At 50.1% G+C, this 16,753-nt stretch overlaps 1 protein-coding gene across 2 annotated transcripts in view; it reads right to left on the bottom strand.

Moving 5' to 3' along the window:
- Window positions 1-706: 706 nt before the first annotated feature.
- The window catches only part of RBM20 (RNA binding motif protein 20), a gene marked incomplete at both ends in the record, with an annotated part of 211,767 nt that continues 195,720 nt past the window's right edge, over window positions 707-16,753 (bottom strand). For both annotated transcript variants that reach the window (XM_080694009.1, XM_080694008.1), the window contains 4 exons: window positions 707-817; window positions 4,996-5,117; window positions 13,542-13,676; window positions 15,190-15,850. In XM_080694009.1, coding sequence (XP_080550135.1) covers window positions 707-817; window positions 4,996-5,117; window positions 13,542-13,676; window positions 15,190-15,850 — 1,029 coding nt within the window. The remainder of the gene's footprint in view (window positions 818-4,995; window positions 5,118-13,541; window positions 13,677-15,189; window positions 15,851-16,753) is intronic.

Below are 16,753 nucleotides of genomic sequence, written 5' to 3'. Positions count from 1 at the left end.
TCATAAAAGCAATTTGATTTTACTTTAAGGCATTTAAATCTGGCAGATTTCTAGAATAATCAAGAGGATGAAAGAGTAATTAAAAACAGGAGCTTTTCAGAAAGAGTGGGGTCCAGGTGGAGATTGTAGCGATAAAGCCACTCCCCACTTGGGCCAACAGAGTCCGTCTCATGGCCCCTCTCAGGACTGCAGGACCCAGCCCAGCTCCCTGCACGCTCGGGTCACACAGATGCCAGGCGGAGAAACTGCAGGAGATTCACAGAGGTGGCTCTTCCGACCCAGGGGATTCCATTAAGCCTTTCCCTTGCATGACTCAGCCTGGCCTGACCTGTTATATCCTATCAAGAATTTAAACACTGTGAAAATCCCTGAGAAGCTGGGTTTTATGAAGAAGAAGCAGAAACAGTCCTTGGTACTAAAGGAAGGAGAGGGGGAGGCAGAAGGAAAAAGCAAATCAAAAGATTGTGGGAGAGAAACCAGATTCCACGGGAAGAGAGTTGGTGACCCTCAGCAGGCTGGACACGCTGGGGTACTTGGCTTGTGAGACGCTTCAGGGCATTTTAATGAGTCTCTGGGCACAAACCTGAGCAGCACGCCCTGCCTGTTTTCTTGGATCTTGGGCTTTATTTTTGTCCTGGAGGCCCCACATCAGCAGGCCTCCTCCCACCTTCCAGCCAGAGTGATAGCAGCAGGGGCTGCGGCAGCATCAGAGCCTTCTCCTCTCAAAGTGGGGCACGATGCCGCTGTCTTCAGGCCTCGGGCTGCCTGCCCCTTCTGTCTCCTTGAGGCCCTCCTCGGCCAGCTGGGACAAGTATTTCTGTAGTGAGGAGAAAGGGACAAAGGAGGCAGGGGGACATCAGTGGTGGCATGGTGGAGAAGAAGAGGCAGGAGTGCTCCTGGGTCCCCTCTGTCAACATCTGTGCCCTTGGCCTGGGCCACCGTCTCCCATCACCAGATACTTCTGAGGCTACAGGCCCCTGTTATGGCAGTTTACCAATAATATGTGTCTCTTTAGAGCCAGGCATGGTGACACACACTTGTAATCTCAGCATTTGGGAGGCTGAGATAGGAAAACTGCAGTTTGAGGCCAGCCTCAGCTACTACTTAGTAAGGCCCTCTCAACTCAGTGAGACCCTGTTTCAAAATAAAGAATAAAAAGCAGGGCTAGGGGTATCGCTCGGAGGTAAAATGCCCCTGGGTTCCATTCTCAGTACTGCCAAAAAAAAAAAAAAAAAATGTATCTGTTGTAGAAAAGTAGACAGCATAGAACTTCAGGAATTGAGACTGCTTCTGCGGCTCTGATCTGCTGCTGGGCACGTTCTAACTGTGACTTCAGTCGCATGAACTGAATCCTTACCAAAATGCTACCTGCCTTCCAGAAAGATCCTCATCTCTGGGCTATGTTTTTACTCATAAAAAGCAGAGGGAGGGAAGCTAGAGGGGAGAAGACCGGCACCAGCCTAGGGTGACATGACGCACTCCCAGCGCCCTGTCTTTGTCAGGGCAGGCTGGCTGGGGAGGGAGGGAAGGAGGGAGGAAAGGAAGGTCCTGGTCCATGATGGATCTGAATTGGGCAGCTGGGGGCTGCCTCCCAGCTCGAGCAGCGCTCACAGCTAAGATGCCATGTCCAAGCTCCGAGAGCCTGCTGGGGCTGTGCTTAGGATGTGTGCGGTCAGTGCTAGGAGACGCCTGGGGCCCCGGCGGGGATCCTGGACTGTGCCAGAAAAGCAAGGTCAGTGGAAAGAGCACTGGATTTGGAGTCAGAAGGGTTAGATCTAGCACAGTGGTTAAGTACACATTCTCTGCTGTCTGGGTTCAGATCCTCTCAGCAGGCAAGTGCTGGGACATCCCTGGCTTCTGTGACACGAGAGGCTGCTCTGAAGTTGCCAGAGGCAAGGAAGCATTTGGAATGGCGCCTGGCACAGAATGAGCCCTCAGGACGGCTGCCTTTCTCATGAGCGGGATCTGTCCTGTGATCCCCAGATGCCTGGCTCCTTATCCATTCAGTAACAGTGATGTCTCCACACCCCTGCTGCTGGAATGAGGCTGCATTAAGCGTTCCAGGTGGGTGGGTGCAGCCTGACTGGGAGAGGGGCCACTGCAGACACCCCTGGGGTGAGGCTGTTGCTGGAGACCCCAGCTGCTCCTCTGGCCCCCTCGGGGGAGGGCCTGCATGCTGAGGACAGCGAGCGGTGAGTGCATGGACTCTGCACGTGCTCCTCCCCCGTCTATTTTCCTTTCTGGGCTCCCTCCACCTGCTGTTCTAGATCACCCTGGGGCGCAGCAGGGGTTGCTGGGAGATCATGGAGGCTCCTTCCACCTGCTCCCTGTCCGACCCCTACCTCAGGCCTCCTGGTGGGTGTTAACTTTACAAGTTGCCTGACTTAAGTGTCAGCCAGCACCGGCTGCTTGGGTCTGAATTCTTTACTTTTCACACATGCAATTTGGAGTGAGGTGGATTGGGTGCTGTGCAGACCGAGGCATTCCATCAAGGCCACTGACAGAAACTCTATCTGGGCAGCCTGGGGCGGTGGCTCCTGGTTCTCCAACAGGTGCACCAGGGAAACCTGAACTGCAGTTGGCTGGTGTGAGGGGCTGAGTCCGTGTCTTCACCTGATGTATCTGGGGACCTCAGGAATGGCGCCAGGAGGCGGGAAGTCTGTCTGGGGTTTGGCCAGGAGGCCCAGAACATAGCATATTCTACTGCCTTGGAAGAATTACAGGTCTGACAAGTCTGAATTCTTCCTAAGTCTCTGAGTGCCAGTGACCTTGAACCGTGTGGTCTCCTTGGGGGCCACACAACTCCACTGAGGATGCTAGCTAGGTCAAAGAATCAAGGTATCAGAACTGCTGGAAGTGCAAACTCGGGTCCAGCCTAGAGGGATGAGTGAGCAGGTAGAGGGTGGGATCCAAGAAGCTGTGTTTTTTAAAATGCTGACTGGACAAAGACCAAGGTTTGGGGAAATCAGGGGTCTTGGTGACCAGCTGATCCCCGGGTCCCCTTCCAGGCCTGCCATTTTCTGGGAGGCACTGTTTGGGAGAGGACGGTGTGGTCTTCCAACTAGATGACTGTCCTCAGCTGGCTCGGTGGAGCTTAGTCTGAACCCCTTGAGCTGCCAAGTCAGTCTTTTACCCCCGTCGCCTTGCCCCCCCTGCTCCCCTAAGAGGCGGGACCCGTGGCTGCCTTGGTCACAGAGAAACTGCTCCCCCAAGGGCTATCGGGGCCGAGTGTGGGCACCGCCAATGATGGTCTCTTACAAACGGTGAACCAGGCCATGAAGTTATAGGTCTCACTTTCCAAGACTAGCTTAGTAGAGAAAAAAAGAGGAGAGACTAAGAATCAAGAATCGGGTCCTTACTATCCACCTGGCCTGGGGAAAAAATCGCACAGCTTCTGAGCCTCGGTTTCCTTAATTATAAAGCAATGTCCAAGCTAAGCATTGGGGAATTTTTTTTTTTCAAATTACCTACTCCTGGCCACTCCCTGCACCCAGCTCTACTCAGTATCTGACCTAGTAAATGTACTTTCAAAATACTGTCCAGGTGATTCTTGGGCACCTCCCCGGTTACAGAACCGCTAGGTCGGTCACACTAACAATTTAAACTGAAACAGCAATGTCTGGCCTGGAACTAGGGCACAGATGCCATGGAGACGTCTCAAGTTGAGCCCCGTGGGTCAGATAACCTGTCTGCTTCCGGCAGTGCGAGTGGGGGGGTGATGCTCACTCCTGGGCTGCTCATGAACCTGCCTCTGTTAAGTTGCTCAAACCCAGCCCAGGTCAGAAGTTACTCATGAAACCCACATTCAAACATACTCCGTATTAGGAAAGTATACAATATAAAACACGTTATCATAGTTCACTGATTTTAAGACACCTTTTTTTACAGTTGATGGAGTTTCACTGTTTAATTTGCAGCACTAGTTTTTTCTAGTTGGTACACGAAAAAAACAAAGAGTGTGTTGGGCTGGGGACGTAGCTCAGTGGTACAGCATGTGATTCTTATACTATGAGACCCTGAGTTCAATCCCCAACACTGCACAAACACACAAAAACTAGTGTCTTACAAATAATAGCAGCTTGTATTGGATAAAATAGGATACACAGTATATTTTCATGTGTTCTTTTTATGTTCTATATCACTTCCTTACTTTATTGATTGCTTATCTCTTTTACTAGAATGGAAGCTCGTTGAGGGCAGGAAAGCTTTCTGGTTTTGTGGTTGTTTTTCCAGTGCTTAGAAAAGTGTCCAGTACATAGTCTGCCTCTGATAATTATTTGGCGCCAGGATGAACTTTTTTTGTTTTTGCTTTTTTGGTGGTACTGGGGTTCCTGGAAACCCTTCTACCTCCGGTCTACACTCTCAGGCCTATTTTATATTTTTTTATTTGGAAAAAGGGTCTCTTAAGCCCAGCAAGGCTGGCTTCGAACCTGCGCAATCCTCCTGTCTCCACCTCCCAAGCACGGGGGTTACAAGCGTGCCCCACCACGCCTGGCAGGATGAACATTTAAGTGCAACACAATCATGGTTTTTCTATGAGCAAACAGGGTTACCCTCACAGAGGAAGAGGAACTGAGACATCCAGGTCTGTGGGAAGGAGTCAGCCCCAGCCATGGGCCAGGAGAACACTAACCTAATTCAAGCTACTCTTGGTCTAGCCGGGAAGGCAGATACTTAAAGAGCCTGCCCAGGGGGAAGGACATAAGCGCTACAGTAGACAGATGCTTTGGGAACCCACGGAAGCTGCCACCATGTGCGGCAGCCTGGTGTAGTCAGGAGCTGTCCACGGCGGGGGAGGGCACAGAAACTCCCAGAAGCAGATCTGAACTGTGTGCTGGGGAATGGCAAGCCCCCTGTGCCTGGAACAGGCCTTGAAGGTGGGAGCTAGAATCCAAGGCAAGCGAGGTGGAAGACTCGGGGTGCCTGGCCTGAGCGTGGAGATCAAGAAACCCAAGAACCCCCAAAGAGCACTGAGCAAAGAAGGTGGACGGTTACCTGTAAGTTCCTGTAGTGGACGGCACTGCGACAGTGGCTCACCTTCGCCGCCTCCTCGCTGGTGTAGAACAGCCCGCACAGCTTGCAATAAAATCCAGTCCTGGGCACCACAAACTCCACACCTGGGGAAGGATGGGGATGCATAGGCAGGCATCAGGAACGTGGCGGGAGGCCCTGTGGTCCTGCCAGCCATCCAAGGAGACGGGAGAGACAAGGTCCACCCTCGAGGGCTGTTGACTTTGGCTGGCTCCCTGGCTTCTCCAAGCCCTAGCGTAGTCCCAAACAGACCAGCCCTACGTGATCCACTAGCGGTGTTGAACGTGAGGGGTGTGCTCCGCACAGGCTGGAGAGGACTCAGCAATTGTATGATCTGCATCTTTGGAAGCTCCCCCATCTCAACTTGCTTCGAGGGAAAGAAGGAGGAAGGAGGTTCCTGGCATTTCACTGAGCTTTGGATTTCATTTCTCCATACGAAACCCCTCTCTGTATCTGTTGTGGCTGGGATTCTGAAAGAATTATCTCAATTTTATTTCAGAATTATATTCATTAAAGAAAAATAGAACATTTATGAAAATAAATATAAAAAGTTAAGCCAGGCATGGTGGTACATGCTTGTAATCTCAGTGATTGCCGAAGAGGCTAAGATAGGAGGATTGCAGCTTTGAAGCCAGCCTCAGCAATTGAGTGAGGCTCTCAGCAACTTAGAGAGACCATTTTGGGGTTTTTTGTTTTTGTTTTGTTTTGTTTTTTTGGTGGTACTGGGGGGTGGAACCCAGGGACTTTCTAGCTCTGGGCTATACTCCCAGACCTGTTTTTTTTATTACTTTTGGGAAACAGGGTCTCACTAAGTTGCCCAGAGCCTCACTAAGTAGCTGAGGTTGGCTTTGAACCTGTGTGATCCTCCTGTCTCAGCCTCCCAAGCGATGGGATTACAAGCATGTGCCACCACGCCCGTCTCGCGAGACCATTTTTTAAAAATTAAAATTTAATTTAAAAATGGGGCCGGAGGTAGAATGCCCCTGGGTTCAATCCTCAGCACCACAAAAAATAAAAAAGATAAAATAGTTGAGAGGAAAGATCACTCCCAATCACTTTAACCTAAATAAATATTCTCTTCCATACAATTTGCCTATATGTAGAGCCCTTTTGGGGGGGCAGTTTTAATCACACCCTTAATTAAAATCTGCACCTCACTTTTTCACAAAATATTGTGTCATCTACATTTTGCCTCCTCCCCCATCTTCACATATGACCCATCAGTTAATAGCCCTTCACCTGTGACTTATTCAATATAACTCCCAGACTTGTAGAATGCCTGATGATTATAAAAGGAAAAAAAAAAAAAAACCACCCACCCCAACTACAGTAAAACATCCCATCACAGCCAGGGGGGTCAGTTTTGGAGTGAAGGTTGTTGTGTTTAAAATTTTAGGTTAAAGTTTTATAACAAAGTGCTATGAGAGTGCAGTGCAGTGCAGTTGCTAAGAAATTGCTTAAACTAATAATATTGATCAGTAGTATTGTGTGTAATAATTATAAGTCACAGGCAGGCATCTAAGCGGGAAAAGGTTAACAGGAGAATTCCTGGGAAAGCTAAGGGCATCCTCCCTACCTGAGAACATCTGCCCCACCCAAAGTCGCATACCTTAGATAAGAGACCCTCTCTCAAGTGACCTTCTCTCTTGTGACCCTGTTATCTTAAAAACCAGCTGTACAAGTTACCTTATTGGATGGAAGCTGTAAATTCAAAAAGCATCATCAATGATGACTTGCAAAATGCTGTACAACTGTATAAAAATTCTCCCCAAAGTGCGATCTTGGCCCTTGCCACTGATGTGGAGACACATGCGCTTGGGTCCAGGTTCGAACCTGTAATAAAGTGTGGCTTGACGAACTAATAATTGGCTACGGACAGTTATTCTCGCTCGCTAGTTTACATCAAGGTGGCTGTTCTGGAGGCCACGTCCCCTCTTGAAGATGTGCGTGTTCAGTTGAGTGGAGAGAGCCCAGGTCCGGGAAGGCCAGACCTTTTGTAACCTAGGTGAGCCCTGTGAGGCACCCTGGAGCTCAGCATCCTCTCCTGAGCATGGGGGAGGGGCAGCACATCCCTGGGATCAGGGCACCTGCTGCTCAAGTTTCCAGCAAGAGAGCAGGGAGTGCGGCTGGGATAGGAGGAGCCCATTCAACTGACCCAGAGGGGCTGAGGCTCAGGCGCTCTGGCCCTTGGGCCTGGCTTTCAGAACACTGAGAACCCCTACCCCGTCCCATGGCGGTATCTGGCTATACTGCTCGAAGGGAGAGGGCCCAGCAATTTCTTGCAGGGAGGGGGATGGCAAGACCTCCAGCCCTGCCTCTCCTCCGCCTGTCCTTTCCTCCTCCGGCCTCTCGGGCCCTGAGCTAAGGGGCCAGGAGACTGTCGTAGAAAAGCAGCCTAAACTTATAATTAGAACTTTTTCCATCTCAAAAAAGCCACTAAGTAGCATGAGGGGCCGCCCTGAAGGGGGAGGGCGGGCAGGAGGCAGCCTGTCCTGACCACGGAGGCAGCAGCAGCTCCCTGGTTTGGGCTGAGGCCTCCTCTGCTTGGTTTCTCCAATTGCCACGTGGCCTGCAAAGTCCTCGGCTGTCAGTAGCAGTGCCCAGAGAGCTGCCCAAAGGGCCCACATCCTCCCCTTCTCCCCATTTCACTGCGGAGGCTGGCCCCTCGGCCTCAGTAACAAGGCCTGGCCTGGCCCGCCTCCCTCCTCCCTTGCTGCGAAGCAGTTTGGGGCTGGCTGCTGCTACACAGAGGTGGTGTGGGGTGCCCCACAGAGGGCTATGGTCAGAGCCACAGCCTCCGTGCTGTCCCAGACTTGCAGGCTGCTACAGGAACAGAGACTTCAACTGCAGGCCCTCTGAAGCCTTGCAGCCTCCCTGTCCTGGCACCCCCACCAGGGGCCAGCTGCCTCAGGAGCTCCCACCAGAGCAGGGACTGAGTGGCTCCTTTCAGCCAGAGCTGCACAGCTACCATCTGGGGGGGGGGGGCTGGTGAGACTGCACCTCAACAAAGGCTTCCAGTGCCCATGAAGGAGGAGGAGGAGGAGGAGGAGGAGGAGGAGGAGGAGGAGGAGGAGGAGGAGGCGGCGGCGGCGGCGGTGGCGGCGGCAGCTTGGAAGCCATAGTATAGTGTAGAAAACGTTGGGCACATTAATTAACCTCTCTCAGATTAGTCTCCTCATCTGAAAAATAGGACTGACAATACCATAAATGGTGTTATGAGGAAGCAGCTGTCAATTTGCTCAAAAAAGTATTAGTTTAGGCCGGTCACAGTGGTGCACACCTGTAATCCCAGTACTTGGGAGGCTGACAGGAGGATCTCAAGTTGGAGGCCCGCCTCAGCAACTCAGAGAGACCCTATCTCAAAAACAAAACCAAACAAGAAACTGGGGGTGTAGCTCGGTGCTAGAGTGCCTGGGTTCAATCCCCAGGAAATCTGATGTTAAATCTTTCCTCCCGGGGGGGCCAGGTACCAAGTGCTGGCCTTCTCACCTGCTCCCAACCTTTTCCCCAGGCCGGCTGGAAAACAGGTTCTAATGTGGCTGCAACTTTCTTTCCTGGCCCCGCCCACTGGGTTGGGTCAGACCCTGGAGTCCTAGCAAACCTCTTTCTCCGAGCTATGGAGAAAGAGAAGCTGGGGCAGGGACTCCCCAAAGGGCCGGTAAGAATAACGGAGGGCGCCTGGGCACAAGGGCCTCATAGCTGCTTCAAGAGGCACTTTCACAGGGAGACCTGCAGTGGCAGAACCAAGAAGCACCGCCACGGCGCTGACAAGTTCTGGAGCCGCTCGTCCACTCGGCCCTCCCACGCCCCAGCCTCTATTAAGTACCGTCATTAAAGCCACACTTGCCTTCTAATAATAGCTGCTGGCCTGGGTAATTATGACTCTGCCATCCTAGTAATGCCTGGGACGGGGAGAGGGAAGCGCGCTTCTTGCCAGCGATACTCTTTTGTACTGGTGAGAGCAGGCCCTGGCAGGCTCACGCTGACGAGGGGCGCGCACAGCCAGCCTGAATCACCAGCCAGCAGCCCTCCCAACCATGTCCCCTCCCCAGGCCCTGGCAACAAGGCTGGCCTCCCGTTCCTCTTACTGGGGGTGTCCGGTCCTTGGCACCCCTCCTTTTACCTCTCTGCTCTCCACAGGGACAAAGCCTGAAAATGACCCTTCACATCTCTGCAAATCTCTCTGCCAATAGTAATGAGTCCTGGAAGGGTAAGGGCTTACAGCCTACTAAGAGGAGGTATAGACCGGCTCAGCAAATAATATCATATCCTTACCTGGGAGATCAATGACCTCAGAGGTCTCTAAGCTTACTGAAGACAATCTGAAATAACTTAACAACAACAAAATGTCCATCACCAGGTCAATGGATAAGCAGACTGTGATATTGGAACCCGCAATGCAGTATTCTCAGCAATAAAAAGAAACAAACTACTGATATAGCCAATCATATAGGTACCTCTCAACTACACTGAGTTTTAAAAGTCAGGCAAACCCAGTAGATACTATAGATTTCCTTTATATAAAAGTCTAGGAAAGCCGGGCGTGGTGGTGCACGCTTGTAATCCCAGCATTCCGGAGGCTGAGACCTGGAGGATTATGGTTCGCGGACAGCCTCAGCTAAATAAAGAATAAAAAATAGGGCAGGGGGTGTAGCTCAGAGGTCAAATGCTCCTGGGTTCCATCCCCAGACCCGCAAAAAAAAAAAAAAAAAAAAAAAAAAAAAGTCTAGGAAACACAAACTAATATTTAGTGGTAGAAAGCACATGAGTGGCTACCTGTGGACTGAGGTGTAGAGAGAGAGGAATTACAGTGGAAATTTGAGGGGTGAAGAACACGTGCACTATCTGTGTGTGTGTGTGAGTGTGTGTGTGTGTGTGTGTGTGTGTGTGTGTTGCTGGCGATGGAACCTAGGGGCCTCTTACCTCTGAGCTACACCTCCAGAGCTATTTATATTTTATTTGGAAACAGGATCTCACTAAGTTGCTGAAAGCCTCACTAAACTGCTAAGGCTGGCTTTGAACTTGCGATCCTCCTGTCTCAGCCTCTCCAGCGCTGGGATTACACCCATGCACCACCATGCCTGGCGTCGTGTGCACTATCTTGATTGTGGTGATGGTCTCCAAGGCACATACATATGTCCAAACTGGGCAAACTAGCTGGGCACAGTGGTGCATCTCTATAACTGACAATACTTGAGAGGCTGAGACAAGAGGATCGCAGGTTTGCAGGCAGCCTCAGCAGCTTAGTGAAAACCTGTTTCCAAATAAAAATAAAATGGGTTCAGGATATAGCTCAGAAGTAGAATGTCCCTGGGTTTAATCCTCAGTAACACACACACACACACACACACACACACACACACACACACACACACACACGCTAACCAAACTGCACCCTTTAAATGTGTGTACCATATTGTATGTCAATTAGACCTCAATATAGCTTGATTTTTTTTTTTTTTTTTTTTTTTTTTGCGGACCTAGGGGTGGAACACAGGGGCATTCGACCTCTGAGCTACATCCCCTGCCCTATTTTTTATTCTTTATTTTGAAACAGGGTCTCACTAGGTTATGGAGGGCCTCACTAAGTAGCCATCCACGAACCACGATCCTCTGGTCTCAGCCTCCCGAATGCTGGGATTACAAGCATGTATCACCACGCCTGGCTTTTTTTTTTTTTTTTAAAATATCCCATTTTCCTCCTACCAGGTTGGCAAAGATTTACTGAAAACATCCCAAATTGGCAAGGTGGGGAATTAGAACTCTCCCTCGAGGTAGCAGGGAATACTGTTATCATCTTTTGGAAGTGCAATTTAATAGTAATTATAACATTTAAAATGCAAATACATATGGCCCACAACACTGCCTCCCCAACCCAGCCCACAGAAGTGCTGAGGCACAGGCAGGGGTAAGTGAACAGATACACCTGGAAGGCAGCAGGGCACAGACTAAGAACATGCCCCTAGAATTTGAATCCTGACTCGAGTCTCTGCCAATCATTAGCTTTGTGACTCTCCATCTCAGATTTCTTATTTGTAAAGTCAGGATAAAAATATCGCTGGCCTCATGGGTGTTTTGAGAGGTTAAATGAAATAGTATGTGCAAAGCACTAGGAATGCTGCCAGCATGGTGAGCAATCACAGTAAACGCTCAGCTGCTCTCCCAGTGTTTTCACGATGGAAAAGGCAGAGAAAACACCCTAAATGTGCACGAAAAGGATCATCAATTCACGGAAAGTTTTTACGATGGAACGTTTTCAGTGGCTAAAAGGAATGTGTTCTCTGTGTACTGACACAAAGAGATCTCTAAGACCCAGGCAAATCACAGAACATTATGTGTATAGAGTGACCCTAGTTCTTTGAGAGACAAACTATCTGGGGGCATGAGAGCGGCCACCTGCAGGCTATGAGGAGGGACTAGAGGGATGCGCTAAGACCTTTAATACTGACTTTTGTTTCAATAATCTTTCATACTTTCTGTAATGGAAAAGAATAAAAGGACATAAATTATATGGTAACAGAATTAACATTTAAGTTTTTGCTTGTGAAAATTAGATTTCAAGTTCTTGGATGACATGAGATGTATGTTATACTCTTGGTTCCCCCATAGCACTGTTTGATCCAGCACTAAGGGCATGAATGAATGAATGAATGAATGAATGAATGAACTTTTGCTTTAGAAAGGCAGGCTTTGCACAGGTTTTCCAGGGTTAAAATAACTAAGTGGCTCATTTTAATGTCTATGGTTCTTTTAAAAAATCTTTTGTCTTGGGATATGTTTTGCTGCAAATTTATCCCTTAAAAGACAAAGAAAAACAAACAAACAAAAGCTGACTCTACACAAGTGGTAAACTTGGGGGAAGGATGTAGTAAGAGATTTTTTTTTAAAGAGAAGAAAAGACAAAGAGGACCTTGGGTAGAAGAGGTGAGCCCCACACCAGTGAGCCCCCCGGACTGGCGGACACTTGGTTGGCACAGGCCACTTCCTGGGGACACTTTCCCACGTGCAGCTCTCCCCAGCTCTCCTCCTGAGTGGCTGCTATTCCTCCTGTATCTCGATGGTCTCTAACCTTTCGGAGTCAATGCCAAGACTCAAAGAGGAGGCAGAATGGGAGTCACTGGGTGAGTTGTGGGGCTAGAATTTAGATCTCTCTTGAAGTGCCTTTTCCGTTACCCTGAGACCCTGCTTAACGATTCTCTTTTAAAGTATGTCCTAATTTGGCTATTATGAACTGTTATGCTACAAACACAGTTAGTCCCTTTCGGAAGGTACCCAAGAGTGGCAGAGCTGGGTCACATGGTACCTACTTCTTGGAGTAACGCCCACACTGATCTCCAAAGTGGCTGCCCGAATTTCAATCCCACCAACTATGTATCAGAGTTCCTACTTCCCCACATCCTCGCCAGCACTTACTGTTTGTATTTTTGATGATTGCCATTCTAAGTGGTAAAATCTCAGAGAATATTATGCTGAGTGAGACTAGTCACAAAAAGTTAAGGATCAGACATGTTACCTTATATGAGGAAGCTAGGGAGAACACGGGTTACAAAGGGGGACTCCAGACAAAGGAGGAGAAACCCTAATGGAGTGTTGGGGGGCCTGAAGGAGGGAGGCGGATGGGGGATGGAGGCTCGATGAAGGAAATACTTCAGTGGATGAGAAGTACATACACAAAACTATCAACGTGAGTCTCAATATTGTGCCGAGGAAAGGGAGCGAGCCCTGTGGGAGCAGGGGGGCCTCATGGATGCTGTGTGTATGTATGTCTCCATCGCGCTGAACTCCATCATGATGCATGATTACAATGTACTAATTTAAAAAAATAAAGAAAGGAAGAAAGAGTGTCATAGGGGGTTCCTTAGTGTGCTCCCTCGGGCCTACCCCAACACTTCCATTCTTAGAAAAACATTGATCTGGTTCAACTCTGGGTTACAGACAAGGAACCTCGGGATCCCGAGGGTGCAACTTGTCTGAGGGCATACGGTTGCCATAAACGGAGTAGGAAGGGCAGGACCCAGGGCTCTCTGTGCTCAGGGCTCCCCGTAACCGCTATCTAATCGGCCCCAAACACAGTCTGTTCAGTGTCACTGAATGCCTCAGAGAAGCTGGTTCTTCAAAAAGAAAACACTTACTCTGGAGAGGAGAGGGACAGGAGAGGAGGACAGAGGGTTGTGGTGGAGCTTTGTTTCTGTAGACGCAGGGAGGCCGCTGAGCCTGTTTCCCTGCCCAAATAGAACTTAAAGTCTCTTTGAGGTCAAGAATAAATTACTCCCTGACTGGGAAAACAGGCCTCTCTTAATCCTGAGTCCAAGGGAAGTGCTGTGCCAGGATGGTTCCATGGTTCTACCAGGAGAGACTGAGATTGCAAGAAACCCGGAAGCAGCACCTCGCACTTCTGGATTGTTGCATCATACATTTAAAAAAGAAAGCCCTCTTGAGCTCTTAGAAGTTGCTATGGAACTAGCATTTCCTGGAGCTCAATTTGAGGAAGAGCTGTGTATTGCACCTACCTAGAGGAATGCTAAGCTCGCTGAAAACGTCCTCTGGTTCCCAGGAAGGCAAAGAAAGGGGCTCTTTCAGCTCCACTTCGGTGTATTCCGGTGATCTCACATCGAGAGATTTCAATTCTGCGTACCTGGAGTTTTCTGCAAAATGTGAGCCAAGGCAAAAAACGAATGAAACACAACATGCTTCAAAGAGTGCCTGTAATTCTGTTCCCTGCACTGTGTGATTGGGAACTGTCCCTTGGACTGCTTAATCACACCAGGCTGGAGCGACGACTCCTAATTAGAGCCAAAGCGCTGTAATTAAAAGCATTTTCCACTGCTAAAAGAATGCCACGCACAATAAAACTTGGCACATCCTTGTACTTGCTGGGGGGTGGGGTGGGGAAGATGGGCTGCTAAGGCCTTTGGTTGGGATGCTCTGCCCCCTCTCCTAATGTGTCCTCCAAATCACTCCATCTCTGCAGGCAGAGGAACTGTTGAGCACAAATTGTGCTGACATCCACCCAGGGTAGATAAAAAGGCCACGCCATTCCTCACCCAGGGCCTGCGAGGCACTGTTATTAAATATGAACTATCAGCACTGGCTGCACTAATAAACCACTAACTCCAGCACATGTTGAGACGCACGCAAAATAAAAGGGGTTCATTCAGAGCAGGGTGGAAATGTGAGGGCTCCTTTATTCCTGCCTCCTCTGCACACTCTGAGCCTCAGACTGTTGTGTTTCTCTAGCAACAAGCAGGCAGCTGGTGGCAGCGTTTCCATGGAGACTCAGATCCCGGCAGGTAAAACACAACTCAGGTCAGCTTGACATGGAGGGAAGCCAGTCAGTCCTCCAGGTCACCCCCAGCCCGTGCCACCCACAGGGCTCTGGGTTGAAACGTTTCTTTTTCAGCCTTTCCTCTCTATATCCTGCCCCAGGTCCCTTACTTCAACCTTTGTGATGCCACCGGCTCTCTGGGAAATTAACCTCTAGTGATTTTCACTGTGACAATCTTCAGGGCTATTCCCCCTCCTCTCCTCCACCTCCGAGCCCTGGACAGATCTCAGTTTCCACTTGGCAGAGAAGCCAGGGCTAAGCCTATTTTAAACCCTCTATTTCGTTATGTCACAGGGCCGAGCATAGACACATCATCTCCGGCGGAGGCGGAGTCCCTCCTGGGATGAGTCTTGTCTCACTGTCAGACTCTGAAGAAAAATGGGTCTGAGGGAGTAAGAAGGGGAGCAAGCCACAGCACTCAGCAAGGCCTGTTCCCTCCCAGCCCACACAGAGATAACAGCCAGGGTCGTCCACGTGCAGGCAGGAGTGGCCGGCCGACCCCGAGGAACCTTAGCTCCTTTTGCTGAAAATTCAAGCTCATCTTATTGTCTAAGTCCATGTGTGCTCTCCCAAACGCAAAGAATCTGCACTTGCTTCTCAGAACACACATGGCCTCCCATCTGATTTCCTTTACACTCTTTGCCTAAAAACTCTGACAGTGTAACCAGGCTTTTAGAGGCCTGCTTTCGTGGGCAAATGATGGCCTTCTGCATCAGTTTTACTGGGAGTCAAAGCTCACGTAGGTTCGTTTCAGCCTGCGCATGCCCGTACTTCCCGAGGGGAGCCGTGGTCCCCACCCAAGCACCCAGGAAGGAAAGGGAGGTAGTAGTTACCCTCAGTCAACACTCCTTGGCAAGCCTGGCCTGGGAGGTCGGGTTCAGTGGGGGGGCAGGCCTTCTCCTCCGGGGGGCTGCCTTCACAAGCCCCATCTTCGGGGGTCCCCCGGGCCTTGCCGTCATCAGGACATGGGCTAGGCTGCTGGGCCCTCTCTTCAGCTGGCCGGGGGGAAGACATTTGCTGGGCTGCAGGGGCCGGACGAACATCTGAGCTCTGCCCTCCCTTTGCCCGCTTCTCGTAGCAATCTGAATCCTCCAGGGAGAGGCCTGTCTCACATTCAGCTGGCTTCCGCTCAGCGTCCAGATTTAGGCCAGGCACTTCCACGGCCGTGTCACTGGGACAGCTCGTGGAAACAGAAGGTGGTTGTCCGGGCAACTTGAGGCCAACGTCTGCAGCCCCGTTCCCTATGGCCTCAACTTCCCCCTGGGGGAACCCCTTGGCCAAGCGCAGGTCGAAGGCAGTCGTCACACAGGGACAGATTTCAGGGCAGATTTTGTCTTTCTGGTCGATGGGCATAATTTCTTCCAGTTCTGGGATGTCTGGCTCCATGATAAAGTCTTCCTCTTCGCCCACCTCATCCACGGTGACCAGCTCCTCCATGTTTGTGGGGTACCAGCTCTCCCCCTCCGCCTCACTACCACTCTCCCAAACTTGCTCCTGTGAATGAATGCAGGACAGAGGTCAGAGGGTGGCCGAGAGCATTCAACCAGAGAGCACAACCCTTGGCCACAAAGACCCCTCAAACCAGAAAGATCCTGAGCATTCTTCCTTCTGCCTGGGAACAGTTCCTGGGTAATTAGAAGCCGTGACCCATGCCAGTCCCACATCACTGACTTAAGATGATGGTCGAAAAGGCACAGGAGTTGGAATGAGCCTTAATGCTTAATCCATCATGCTTAAAGTGGTGCAGAGAATTTCAACTCCTGGTACATAATAGGTTCTCCATAAATTGTGTTTTGAATGAATAAGTTTTAAATGCTAAATGCTGGCTAGGGCTATTTCCTTGTATGTGGGGAACATAACTAAAGGTAACTGTGGCAAACTCCCTTGCAAAATTGTTCCAAACAGCCTCTCCCAGGTAGGGTGCAACCTCCAAGCCATAACTAAGTCCATGCTCACATGTGACTCCTAGGCTTTCCCTTGGGTGTTCCCAGAAGCCCAGAGACTCAATAGACAGAGGCACAAAGCTGGCTACTTTCCAAGGACATTTCTTTCTGTTGTGGAAGCCCTGGCATAGGAGGACTGTAAATGGGATTTTTTTTGTGTGTGTGTTAACTGAATGAAAAACTCTTCACCAGCCCAGCAGCCATCTGGTTCATCTCAGGGTCTGGACATGGTGCCAAGGTCAGGACCCCAGCTAGAATACCTAAAGCTGTGTCTCCCCACCCTCGAGGGACCTGCTTATTTTAGGAGCCTGGCTCTGAAGCCTTAGTCTTTTTTTGGGCACATGTTTTCCCGTAAGAGCACAGCCAAGTTGTTGGAGAGTGAGGTGGAGCCTAGCCACGTGGGTAAAACTTTCCCCAGGAAAGATTCTCCAGAGATGCTGGGCAAAGCCATTCC

This window comes from Muscardinus avellanarius (assembly GCF_963383645.1).
Source record: "Muscardinus avellanarius genome assembly, chromosome: 4".
NCBI lineage: Eukaryota > Metazoa > Chordata > Mammalia > Rodentia > Gliridae > Muscardinus > Muscardinus avellanarius.
This window is presented reverse-complemented; position numbering and strand designations above follow the sequence as displayed.